Source organism: Macaca fascicularis, chromosome 19 (genome assembly GCF_037993035.2).
Source record: "Macaca fascicularis isolate 582-1 chromosome 19, T2T-MFA8v1.1".
NCBI classification, from domain to species: domain Eukaryota; kingdom Metazoa; phylum Chordata; class Mammalia; order Primates; family Cercopithecidae; genus Macaca; species Macaca fascicularis.
Genome location: NC_088393.1, coordinates 47,604,041 through 47,617,526, shown reverse-complemented (window position 1 = coordinate 47,617,526; position 13,486 = coordinate 47,604,041). Strand labels below are relative to the sequence as shown.

Below are 13,486 nucleotides of genomic sequence, written 5' to 3'. Positions count from 1 at the left end.
CTTTCTAGTTACCCTGAAGACCAGCCTCACTCTCCCATTAATCTGGAGATCGGGCCCATTCCCCTCACCCAACAATCACTTAGAAGACCAAGTTTCCCTTCCCATCCTCATTTATCACCAGGAAACTAATCTAACTCTTCCCTGTTGCCTAGGAGATCAAGTCTCCCTCTTCGGTCCCAGGACCATCAGCCCCGCCCTCCCTCCCTTTCCCCCCGGAGCCAAGCCCTACACCTTGTACCTGGGAGACCAGACGCTGGTTCTCATTCAGCCAGCTCTCCCTCATAGCCACCTTGTGGTCAAACCTCTGTGCCAGTAGTTCCAGCTTCTCCTGCCGAATCAGCTCAGCCCGTAGGGCAGCCTCCCGCTCATGCTCAGCCTTCTCCAGCTCACCCCATGCCTGCAGGAGATGGGAGAAGGCAGTCAGACTCTGACAGCTCCCCACAGTTTAATGGTCTTGACTTAGTCTGAGGCCACTCATAGCATTATGGCAACTTCATGCAAATTGGAAAACATGTTGCTTCATTATGACACTTTACTACTGAAAAACTGTCAGAATGAATATCTAATCCATCATGCCTACAATGTGAACGATTCCCTTGAGCAGTGTGCAACCTATACAACTCCACAGTGCAACTCCACCTCTCCCCTGCATCCGTGGCCTTACCTTGTCAATATCCCAGATGCCACAGCCCTCCCGAGGCACAAAGAGGCGACGGTTGCAGGCACGCAGTTTGCTCTGGATGCTGAAGAGCAGCACCTCTAGGTTCCCCTTCTCCTGGAACCTGAAGGAGCATGAGCTCAGGAGACCTGCCGTCATGCCACCCCTGCCCGCCCTCCCTCCAGAGCTGGGCCTCACTTGACAGGCTTCTCCAGCGTGCAATAGGCCGTGAAAGCCTGGAGTTGCTGCTGTACCCCACTTAAGGAGTTGGCAAATTTCTGGTTGCTGATGAGGCCCACGGTGCGGTGAATCCAGGCCAGCAGCTCGGCCGCCAGCTCCTCGTAGCGTTCTATGATCTTACCCACCTCCAACACCTGGTCCAAGACCTGACACAGCAGAGGAAGCGGGGGTCAGCCTCATCCCACCCATGCCTGCCGCCAGCTCCCAGCTTCCCACTCACCCACTCCTTGGCTCCTTATACCTTCCCGATACGCTTCCCCTCCACAGCCAGAGCCTTCATCTTGGAGAAATAGTGGTAGAAAGAGACCACATAGGTGATGATGGACTTCTCATCTGGAGCCTCCATGTTCACATCTGGAGGGAAGAGGGAGTGGGAAACAAGACGGTGGGCACTTTGACAGAGTGCTTGAAGGTATTGGGTGGAGGGATGGAGAAGCTACTCTCATTAGCTGTGTGACCTTGGGCAAGATAATTAACCTCTCTGTTCCTCAGGTTTTGTCAAATAGAAATCTACCTCCTGGGATTAAATAGTGCCTGACACATATAAACCACCATAGATAAATAGCTATACTTTTCTTTTCTTTTTTTTTAAGATGGAGTTTTGCTCTTGTTGCCCAGGCTGGAGTGCAATGGCATGATCTTGCCTCACTGTAACCTCCACCTCCCAGGTTCAAGCGATTCTCCTGTCTCAGTCTCCCAAGTAGCTGGGGTTACAGGCATGCGCCACCATGCCTGGCTGATTTTGTATTTTTAGCAGAGACAGGGCTTCACCATGTTGGTCAGGCTGGTCTCGAACTCCTGACCTCAGGCGATCTGCCCACCTCGGCCTCCCAAAGTGCTGGGATTACAGATGTGAGCCACCGTGCCCAGCCTATACTTGTTTCTTGAACACACCATTCTACCTTCCACCTCAGGGCCTTTGCATGTGCTGTTCTCACTGTCTGGAGCACTGCCCCTCTTCTGTGTTCCTAATTCCCGCTTATGCTTCAGAACTCAACTCAACTTTTTACTTTTTTTTTCAACAGATGGAGTCTGGCTCTGGCTCTGTTGTCCAGGCTGAAGCACAGTGGTGCAGTCACAGGTCACTGCAGCCTCAAACTCCTAGGTTCAAGCAATCCTCCCACCTCAGCCTCCTGAGTAGTCAGAACTAAAGGTGTGCACCACCATGCCTGGCTCAGCTCAAATTTCCTTAGATAAGCCTCCGTGTTCACTCTGTCTATAGTTGGTAATCCTCATGTTATTCTCCTCTTAGCATCTTATGATGTCCTTCCCAGAATGTATCACAATTTGTAATTACCTACTCACTTACGTGATTATGTCATTATCTAGAGCTTGAGTTTCATGAGGACAAAACTATGCCTCTTTTCTTTTCTTTTCCCTTCCTTCCTTCCTTCCTTCCTTCCTCCCTCCCTCCCTCCCTCCCTCCCTCTCTCTCTCTCTCTCTCTCTCTCTCTCTTTCTTTCTTTCTTTCTTTCTTTTGAGGCAGAGTCTCAAGCTGTCGCCCAGGCTGGAGTACAATGGCGTGATCTTGACCTACTGCAAACTCTGCCTCCCAGGTTCAAGCGATTCTCATGCCTCAGCCTCCCAAGTAGCTGAGATTACAGGCACACAGCACCACACCAAGCTAATTTTTTGTAATTTTTTTTTAAATAGACTTTTTCTTTTTTATAAAATAGGGACAGGGTCTCACTGTGTTGCCCAGGCTGATCTTGAACTCTTGGGCTGAAACAATCCTCCTGCCTCAGCCTCCCATAGTGCTGGGACTATAGGCATGGGACACTATGCCCGGCCATATGCCCGTCTTAGTTACTACTGTTCTGCCTTCCCTGGCACACAGTAGATGCTAAATAAAAATTTAGTTAGCTTGTAAATGGTGCACGAGGCTTGATGTCAAGAAACAGGCTTTGGGGGCAGCATCCACTTGAATCCCAGTTCAACACTTACTCACTGCATGTCCTCAGAAAATAACCTGGCTTCTCTGAGCCTTAGTTTCCCCATTGTTATAATAAAGATGAGCATGGTTCCTGCCTCCTAGGAATAATGTAAGTATTAGAAAGACCAGCCTGGTACAGAGGGAAAACTCAACAAATTCTAACATCATTTTAATTGGTGGTTGTTTTTGCTTTTTGAGTCGGTATCTGGAGTGCAGTGTTGCAATCAGAGCTCATTGCAGCTTTAAACTCCTGGGCTAAAGTGATCCTCCTGCCTTGGTCTTCTGTGTAGCTGGGACTACAGGTGTGTGCCACCACACTCAGCTAAGATTTTTCATTTCTTTCTTTTTTTTTCTTTTTCTTTTCTTTTTTTTTTTTTTTTTTTTTTTTTTTTTTTTTTTTGTAGAGATGAGATTTCGCTATGTTGCCCAGGCTGGTCCTCAACTTCTGGCCTCAAGCGATCCTCTTGCCTTAACCTCCCAAAATGCTGGGAGTACAGGCATGAGCCTGTACTCCTAAATAAGTAGGCCAGGTGTGGTAGCTCATGCCTGTAATCCTAGCTCTTTGGGAGGACGAGGCGAGCAGATCACTTGAGGTCAGGAGTTTGAGACTACCCTGGCCAACAACGGTGAAACCCCGTCTCTGCTAAAAAAAAAAAAAAAAAAATAGTCAGGCGTGGTGGCATGCACCTGTAGTCCCAGTTACTTGGGAGGCTGAGGCAGGAGAATCACTTGAACCTGGGAGGTGGAAGTTGCAGTGAGCTGGGATCACCCCCACTGCATGCCAGTCTGTGACAGAGCAAGACTCTGTCTCAAAAAATAAATAAATATAAGAATAATAAATAAGTGAATAAAAACAAATAAGTAAAATAAAATGGCCAGGTGCAGTGACTCACACCTATAATTCCAACAGTTTAGGAGGCTGAAGTGGGCAGATCACCTGAGGTCAGGAGTTTGAGACCAGCCTGGGCAACATGGTGAAACCCTATCTCTACTAAAAATACAAAAATCAACCAGGTGTGATGGCGCACACTTGTAGTCCCAGCTACTTGGGAGGCTGAGATGGGAGAATCACTTGAGCCTGGGAGGCTGAGGTTGCAATGAGCCGAGATCACGTCACTGCACTCCAGCCTGGGCAACAGAGCCAGACCTTGTCTCAATAAATAAATAAATAAGTAAATAAATAAATTAAATAAAACAGGGTTGATAAATTCTCTCTAACCAGGTCAGTGTGAAGATGAAAGTGAATAGCTCTGATAAAGTTCCCAGCCACATGTTTGGCAGACAGTAGAGCTCAGAGGAAGGGAGCAGCTTTGATTCGGAATGGGAGATGGGTGTCAGGGCTGATCCTGGATTGGGGCTGAGGCTGAAGTCAGGGATGGGGTTAGGGATAGACTGGAAATGGAAAAGCAGCTGAGGATGAGGATGCAGTCGTGGGAGAGGTAGACATGGGGATGGGCTAGGGCGAAATGAGGTTGGACATGGATTAGGGCAGGGATAGGAATGGAGCTGGAGCTGAAGATGTGGTGGGGATGGAGACACTTGAAGATGGGGTGGCATTAGGGGTGGCGATGGCGTTGGAGATGCCATTGGGTTTGGGGCTGGGGTAGGGGAGTGGGAGTTGGTTTTGGGGGAGATGGTTGAAAGCAGGGTTGGGGAGTGTGTTGGGGATGGGAGGAAATTGTGAATGGGGAAGAGGAGGGGTTACGTTGGGACATGGTTGGGGATGAGAGAGGAAGAGGTGTGAGGATGGAATGTGGGAGGGATCGCACAGGAGGAAGAGGAGGCAGAAGGGGAGGAGGCTGAGGAGAGAGTTGGGATTTGGAGAGACCTCAGGATTTGGGATGGTGCTGGGGTGGGATGGAGTTGAGTTTGACATGGCATTGGGGTTGGGAGTCCCCCAAGAGGAAGTCCCGGCTGGGCCCGCACGACACTTACCTTCAGGATCCAGCAGCCTCGCCAGCCCCAGGTGCTGCTCAGCTGTGCGGAAGGCTCTCTGCAGGTTGTAGTTGGCGTTGGACTTGGTGAGTTTGCTGAAGTCCACGAGATCGGGCCTGGGCAGGGGCACAGAGCAGGCAGGCAGCAGGCAGGCTCCAGAGACGGCGGGCAAGCAGGGAGGAAGCCACCCTGTCTGAGAGCCACCCAGGGCAAGGGGCACAAGGGCACAGTCTAGCCAAGGGCCATGCTGTGTGTGCTGTGCAGCATTTAGCTGTGATGTGAGTGTGATGGACGCAGGCACGTCTCTGTGGGTTCCCGGGAATGTGTGTGTGCATGTGCATTTGTTGCTGGGCCGGCCTGTGCACACAGACGAATGGGTAGGCCAGCCTGAGTGTGCTTGGAAGAGATGAGCTCACACGGTGCATGCCTGTGTATGTCTCTGTGAAGTCCTATGACAATACGAGTGTGTACAGCCCTTATGTGTGTTGTGTAAGGACACATGTACTTCTTTTCTTTTTTCTTTTTTTTTTTGAGATGCAGTCTCGCTCTGTCACCCAGGCTGGAGTGCAGGGGTGCGATCTCGGCTCACTGCAACCTCCGTCTCCCGAGTTCAAGCAATTCTCCTGCCTCAGCCTCCCGAGTAGCTGGGATTACAGATGTGTACCACCACGCCCCGCTGATTTTTATATTTTTAGTAGAGACAGGGTTTCACCATGTTGGCCAGGCTGGTCTCGACTCCTGACCTCAAGTGATCCACCTGCCTAGGCCTCCCAAAGTGCTGGGATTACAGGTGTGAGCCACTGTGCCTGGCCAGGACACAATGTACCAGTTGACACATATATGCTTACTTTGGGGATTCTTTTTTTTTTTTTTTTGAGAGGGAGTCTCGCTCTGTTGCCCAGGCTAGAGTGCAGTGGCGCGATCTCGGCTCACTGCAAGCTCCGCCTCCCGGGTTCACGCCATTCTCCTGCCTCAGCCTCCCGAGTAGCTGGGACTACAGGTGCCCACCACCATGCCCGGCTAATTTTTTGAATGTTTAGTAGAGACGGGGTTTCACCATGTTAGCCAGGATGGTCTCAATCTCCTGACCTTGTGATCCGCCTGTCTTGGCCTCCCAAAGTGCTGGGATTACAGGCGTGAGCCACCGCGCCCAGCCTACTTTGGGGATTCTTATGTGGTGTTATGCAGTGGTTAGAAGTGTGAGGACCAGAGCCAGTTCATCAGAGCTTGAGCCCCAGCTTGGTCACATCCTGGTTGTGTCACTCTGGGTGAGCTACTGCGTTTCTCTGTGCTTTGGTTTCCTCTAAAATGGGGATAATAATAGTACCTGCCGGCCAGGCATAGTGGCTCTTGCCTATAATCCCAGCACTTTGGGAGGCTGAGTCAGGCAGATCACTTGAGGTCAGGAGTTTGAAACCAGCCTGGCCCAAATGGTGAAACTCCCATCTCCACTAAACATACAAAATTAGCTGGGCATGGTGGCACATGCCTGTAATCCCAGCTACTTGGGAGGCCGAGGTGGGTGGATCACCTGAGTTCAGGAGTTCAAGACCAGCCTGGCCAACACGGTGAAACCTCATCTCTACTAAAAATAGAACACTTCTCCGGGTGTGGTGGTGGGCGCCTGTAATCCTAGCTGCTCAGGAGGCTGAAGCAGGAGAATCGCTTGAATCTGGGAAGCAGAGGTTGCAGTGAGCTGAGATCGTGCCACTGCACTCCAGCCTGGGCGACAGAGTGAGACTCACCCTCACAATAAATAAATAAATAAAAATAGCACCTGCCCACAGGTGGATCGGACACATTGAATGGATACATTGACTATTGAATGCTTTAGTGGGAAGCACTTAGAACAGTGCCTGTGCATAGAAAACACTGAGCGAATGTCACCTAGTGTGAGGATGACCCTGGTGCAGCTTGTGAGTTTCTGTATATGGAGGTGGGTCTGGGTTTCCCTATGTGTGTATGAGTGTGTGTAGGTGTAAGAGGCAGGGATTGTGAGTGGACAGGTGTCCACAGCAGAAAATGCTGGATTCTGGCTTCTGCTACACCACCACAAGCCCCTTCCTGCGCCCGAGACTCAGTTTCCCCGATATGTCATGTGGACGATGATGATGTGTGTATAATTTGTGTGGGTGTCTGACCCTCAGCCATTTCAATGGCAGGCCCCAAGTTATCAATCCATGGGTGTACAGGGATGGGGACACTAGGGGCTCACTTTGAGGAAACATTTTCTTTTCTTTTCTTGTCTTTTGGGTGAGGGTAGGGGTGGAGTCTGACTGTTGTCCATGCTGGAGTGCAGTGGCACAATCTTGGCTCACTGCAACCTCCAACTCCTAGGTTCAAGCGATTCTCCTGCCTCAGCCTCCCCGGTAGCTGGGATTACAGGGGTGCACCACCACGCCTGGCTAATTTTTTTTTTTTAGTAGAAATGGGGTTTTGCCATGTTGGCCAGGCTGGTCTTGAACTCCTGACATCAGGTGATCCACCCACCTCAGCCCCCCAAAGTGCGGGGATTACAAGCGTGAGCCACCGTGCCTGACCTGAGAAAGCATTTTCTGATAGGAGGAGGTGCTGGGTACACAGCAGCATGGACAGTGACAGGGGACCGAGCTTCCTACCTTGCGGGCAGACTGTGCACGTGTGTGGGTATCGGTGTGTGTGCACACATCTGTGCGAGGGCTTATGTGTGTCCATGTGTGCACAGGGTATGTGGACTGGACAGGAGCCCGTGTGGGTGTTCCTGTGCGTAAATGTGCAGGACATGTGTGTGAAGGGAGAGAAAAGTGTATGTGTGTGTAGAGGTGAAGGGATGGGTCTTTATGTCTGTGTGTGCCATCTACACACGTATATGTACAGGTGTGCAGCTGCGGGGATATGGGAGGGTGCAGGGCGGGGCTGGGCTGCCCCAGGCCGAGTGGTACCTGTGCCGGTGAATGAGGGCATTGAAGGCCAAGCCGTCCCGCCAGCTGGTGGTGAAATTCTGGATGTTTACCTCAGGGTAACTGGAAGTGTGAAGGGAGAAACGGAGGCAGAGATTGGGGAGAGTTAGGAGGGAAGAAAGAGGGAAAAAGAGGGAGACCAAATGATAGGGAAAGAAGGTGAGAGAGAGGGGGTAGAACATTGAAAGATGTATGGGTGGGTGGGTGTTGGGTGGTTAGAGAGAGAGATAGGTAGATACATAGATAGATGATAGATAGATAGATAGATAGATAGATAGATAGATAGATAGATGGATAGATAGAGGTTGATAGATGATAGATATATAGATTGATAGAAGATAGATTAGATAGACAGATAGATAGATAGATAGATAGATGATAGATAGATAGAGGTTGATAGATGATAGATATATAGATTGATAGATTAGATAGACAGATAGATAGATAGATGATAGATAGATAGAGGTTGATAGATGATAGATATATAGATTGATAGAAGATAGATAGATAGCAGGAGAAGAGAGAAAAAGCAGCAAAAGAAAGAAGAGAGAAGAGAGGGAAGGAGAGAAGGAGGAAGCAGAGAGATAGCAAGACAGGGAAAGAGCAAGATATAGACAGAGATGGGGAGAGAAAGGAGAGGAGAGAGAAAGAAGACATGAAGGAAAAGGGAAGGAGGAAAGGAGAGAAGGAGGGAGGAGGAAAGAGATAAGTACAAGGAAAAGCAGACATAGAGAGAGACAAACACGTAGAGAAACAGATGGTAAAAGTCCCCATGATCTCCCTTGCAAGACAGACAGCCCAGAAGGATGAGAGTCAGAGAAGCCCACCTCCATCCCATACCTGCCCCTCCCTCCATCCTCCTAGGGGCTGCTCTACAGGGGACAATTGAGTTTCAGGTCTTACTGCTCCCTGCAGGGCAGAGAGTTGGGGGCCCAAGGGAACCTGCCCAGTAGAGCCTGCACTCCACCCCGCCGCCAGCTCAGCCACACTGAAGGGACCCAGGACTTTGAACTTTCCTGTGTATGCCCTGTGAGGCAGAAGAGGGTGATGCTCATAGCGGGAGAGGGTGGCCAGAGTTTGGACATAGCACTGAAGGTCCACATAGGTGAATGTGAGATCTCTTGAAATGTAGGATGAAACAGGATGGGGGACAGAGAGAAGAGAGCAGGCTGGGGACAGTTCACCTCTTTCCAGCATTGGTCTCTGAGGAGTCCAAGAGTTCTCTTTTATTTTTATTTATTTATTTGTTCATTTATTTGTTTGTTATTTATTTTCAAGACAGGGTCTTGCTCTGTAGCCTAGGCTGGAGTGCAGTGGCATGATTGTAGCTCACTGCACCCTTGAACTCCTGGACTCAAATAATCCTCCCATCTCAGCCTCCTGAGAACCTGAGAAGCTACGACTATGGACGTGTGTCCAACAACAACAACAATAAACCAACTTTTTGTAGAGATGGGGTCTTGCTATGTTGCCTAGGCTGCTCTCAAAGCCCTAGCCTCAAGTAATCCTTCCACCTCATTCTCCTAAAGTGATAGGCATGAGACACTGTGCCCAGTGAGGCCAAGAGTTCTACATTTGAAACTGGGTGGGGTGCAGTGGTCCCAGCTACTTGGGAGGCTGAGAAGGGAGGATCACTGGAACCTAGGAGGTCAAGGCTTCAGTGAGCTATGATCATGCCACTGCACTCCAGCCCGGGTGACAGAGCAAGACCCTGTCTCTAAGTAAATAAATACATTTGAACCCATCCTTCCAGCATGTTAGGAAGGATTATTAGTCAAGGCTGGAGACGTGGATATATTTTATTTACCAGTTGGTTAGCTTCAGATGTAACTTTTTGACCCTGAAGACGTAGGCTGCCTCTTGAGCTCTTGTCTGGGAAGGAACTGCAGAGGTTAGAGGACCACTTGCCTAACCTCCTAAGGAAGGTGGTGGGGGTGCTTACCCAGCTGTCTTCATCTGACACCACAAGAGCAGAGCATCCTTGGCTGAGCGTGTCTCTCTGTTGTCCTCAGTCTCAATTTTGATGACTTGAATCTGTGAAAATACAAAAAATGGCTACCAGGGCCTAGAGAGCTTGAGGCTTGGAGATGCCCCCCACTCACCATCTGCTACTAGAGAGGGTGGCAGGTGACAGAGGAGATGGGGGAGGCAGCATCTAGCTGGGAGTGGGGGTTCAGGAGTGTGAGGATAAGTTCTGGAGTGGGCCAGGACATCCACAATTAGGGGAGCAGTTAGGACTCAGGTCTCAGTTTCCAAGGAAGCCTCCAAACTGAGCATCTGGGCCACTTTCTTGGTCTAAGTCACCGCTGTCTCCTGCCTAGGCTGGTGCGGTGGCCTTCATGCTGATCTCCCCACTCCTGCATCCACAATCTGTTACCCACATGGCAGACAGAGGGACCCTGTGAACACTCAAATCAGATCCTTGTTCCTCTTGTCAACACCCTCCGTATCTCTGTTTCATTCAAGGTAAAATTGAAAGTTCCCATGATCTCCCTTCAGTAAATTGATGACCTCATCTTCAACAGCTCACTCCACTCCATACCTGCTGGCCTCTTCCCCGAATCACGAGCATTCTACCTCCTTGGTCCTTTAGCACTGGCTGTTCCCTTTAACTGGAACATCCTTTCCCCAAGTCCCACATGGCTCCAACCACCTTCAGGTCTTTACTCAAATGTGACCTTCTCTGTAAGGCCTTCACTGACCATTTGATTTTAAATCTCATCACACACCCAAATTTCATATCCCCTTCCCTGTTTTATTATCTTCTTAGCATTTACCACAGCCTATACATTTTATCTTTTCATCAGATTTACTGCTTTCCCCACTAAAATGTAAAAGCTTCAGGACCATAGGGATGTTTACCTGTTTTGTGCACTGTTGTATCTCACTTAGTAGTGTTTGATAAAGTTCTGAATGGCCCAAAATCTAGAGTGCATTCTAGAGCCTAAGGTGGGTATCTGAGACTTGGGTCCTGGATTTAGGAACAAGGTTTGGCATGTGGGTTCCAAGGGAAAGAACCAAGACCCTTCCAAGGAGGTCCCAGCCCCTACTGCAAGGCTCCAGCTGCCAGCAGTGATCTCCCACTCTCATGATCTCATTCCTCAATTTTGTTCTGACAGTGTCCGTACCTGTCTCCAGTGTCTCCTTGTTCCCTGAGCTCCATGCCCAGGACCCAGTGGACTCCTAGATGTCCCCCAGCTCTTCTATGTCCTGGACCCATAACCACTGGACCTATTTCAAACTGGCCCTCAGGGTGTTCCTCAAACCTGCTCCCTCTCCCTGTCCCTGTCTCAGGGCAGCCCCATCATCCTCTAGTCCCCAGATCAGAGCTCTGAGTCTTCCCCTGGACACCGTCTCCCTCTTCCCTCCCATAAGGCCTGTCCACTCCACTCCCTGAGTGTCTCCCCAGCCTGCCCCCTTTTGCCTCCACATAGTCCCACCCTGATCCAACTTCATCCTCCTCCCTGGGCTCTTGGCTCCCAATATTGGTGAACACCTCCAACCCAGAGGGATCTTTCTTTCTTTCCTTCCCTCCCTCCCTCCCTCCCTCCTTCCTTCCTTCCTTCCTTCCTTCCTTCCTTCCTTCCCTCCTTCCCTCCTTCCCTCCTTCCCTCCTTCCCTCCCTCCCTCCGTCCCTCCCTTCTTTCTTTTTTTTTTTTTTTTGAGACAGAGTCTTGCTCTGTCGCCCAGGCTGGAGTGCGGTGGTGCAATTTAGGCTCACTGCAAGCTCTGCCTCCCAGGTTCACACCATTCTCCTGCCTCAGCCTCCCAAGTAGCTGGGACTACAGGTTCCCACCACCACGCCCGGCTAATTTTTTGTATTTTTAGTAGAGACGGGGTTTCACTGTGTTAGCCAGGATGGTCTTGATCTCCTGACCTCATGATCCACCTGCCTCGGCCTCCCAAAGTGCTGGGATTACAGGCGTGAGCCACCACGCCTGGCTCTTTTCTTTCTTTTCTTTCCTTTCTTCCTTTCTTTCTTTTCTTTTTGAGATGGGGTTTCGCTCTTGTTGCCCAGGCTACAGAGCAATGGTGCGATCTCAGCTCACTGCAACCTCCGCCTCCCAGGTTCAAGCGATTCTCCTGCCTCAGCCTCCTGAGTAGCTGCTGGGACCACAGGCATACACCACCGTGCCCAGCTAATTTTTAAAAAAATTTAAAGGTCTCATTAAGTTGGTCAGGCCGGTCTCAAACTCCTGGCTTCAGTGTTCCTCCCACCTCAGCCTCCCAAAGTGCTGGGATTACAGGCCACTTCACCTGGCCCTGCATAGCTTTTTACACTTCTTCTCTAACTAGAACTGGTCCTTTTTCCATATATGTCTTCTTTACATATTTATGTATTTATTATGCATCATTATGCATTGGATCCCTCTCTCGTCCACCAATGTTTTGCCATTAATCCCGTGGCCGCCCAGGCGCAGTGGCTCATGCCTGTAATCCCAGCACTTTGGGAGGCCGAGGCGGGTGGATCACTTGAGGCGAGGAGTTCGAGACCACCCTAGCCAACATGGTAAAACACTGTCTCTGCTATTATTCATTATTCTTCTCACCACAATGTAAGCTCCTAAAAGACACATCTTTGTCTGTTTGTCTCTATGCTGGATCAAGATTGCCTGGATTCTAATTTCAGCTCCAACACCCAGCTATGTGTGATCCTGGGCAGATGACACCTCCTATCTGGGCTTCCATTTCCTCACTGGCAAAATGGGCTAATAAATAGTGTCTAATTTGTGGGGTTGCTATGTGTATTAAATATCAAGTGCTTAGAACAGTGTTTGAAACAAGGTCAATACAACATAACATGATTATCGTGATGGTGGTGATATTACAATTACTTTCATCATTATTTTCATCCCTACCACCTGGAATAGGATTCCAGCATATTAGGATATTACTGGCCGGGCGTGGTGGCTCACGCCTGTAATCCCAGCACTTTGGGAGGCTGAGGCAGGTGGATCACGAGGTCAGGAGATCAAGACCATCCTGGCTAACACGGTGAAACCCTGTCTCTATTAAAAATACAAAAAATTAACCAGGCCTGGTGGCGGGCACCTGTAGTCCCAGCTACCCAGGAGGCTGAGGCAGGAGAATCACGTGAACTCGGCAGATGGGGCTTGCAGTGAGCAGAGATCACGCCACTGCACTCCAGCCTAGGCGACAGAGAGCGACTCCATCTCAAAAAAAAAAAAAAGGATATTATTGGAAGGAATGAATGAATGGGTAAACGGTAGGGAACGCCTTCCTAAGTCCTACTGGTGCGGGGCTTGACAGGGGCCACTCGAGGGTCACCTGGAAGCGCAGGATGATGGTCCAGACCAGCCCCAGCGTCAGCCTGTGATTCCCATCCACGATGTCATGTGAACCCACGTTCTCCAGGTGCACGCGCTGCTCCTTCAGAAACTGCAGCGCCTTGTCCACGTTCTCCAGTGAGTGGATCCGCATGCGGCCGCGCGTGGGCCTGGGCTAGGACGACAGGAGCGGTGGGCGATCGGGGGTCTGGACAGACAGGAGCATGGCTCCCTCGGCCCCGCCCCTTCCAAAGAAGCCCGCCTCCCATGGCCACGCCCCCTGCGTGTCCAGGATCAGGCTATCCTCTTCTCGTTTCAACTAAGACGCAGGACTCAGTCCTTCTAAAGAAGCCCTGCCCCGTCCCATAGCCAGACCCTTTCAAGAGTCACATCCCTTCAAGGCTTATTCACGTCCCTGGCTCTGCCCCTTCCACAGGCGCCCCACTTCCAACCTGACAACTACGCCCCCTCATCATGAAGCCCCGCCCTCCTA

At 50.3% G+C, this 13,486-nt stretch overlaps 1 protein-coding gene across 6 annotated transcripts in view; it reads right to left on the bottom strand.

Moving 5' to 3' along the window:
- Positions 1-13,486, bottom strand: part of SPTBN4 (spectrin beta, non-erythrocytic 4) — a 117,584-nt gene that overhangs the window by 75,161 nt on the left and 28,937 nt on the right. For all 6 annotated transcript variants that reach the window (XR_012427610.1, XM_065534412.1, XM_065534415.1 and 3 more), the window contains 8 exons: positions 12,995-13,168; positions 9,648-9,739; positions 7,688-7,768; positions 4,767-4,882; positions 1,140-1,252; positions 857-1,044; positions 665-782; positions 239-397 (listed from right to left, as the gene is read on the bottom strand). Coding sequence is in view for 5 of the 6 variants with exons in the window: in XM_065534412.1 (XP_065390484.1) it covers positions 239-397; positions 665-782; positions 857-1,044; positions 1,140-1,252; positions 4,767-4,882; positions 7,688-7,768; positions 9,648-9,739; positions 12,995-13,168 (1,041 nt within the window). In the remaining variant the exon portion in view is untranslated. The remainder of the gene's footprint in view (positions 1-238; positions 398-664; positions 783-856; positions 1,045-1,139; positions 1,253-4,766; positions 4,883-7,687; positions 7,769-9,647; positions 9,740-12,994; positions 13,169-13,486) is intronic.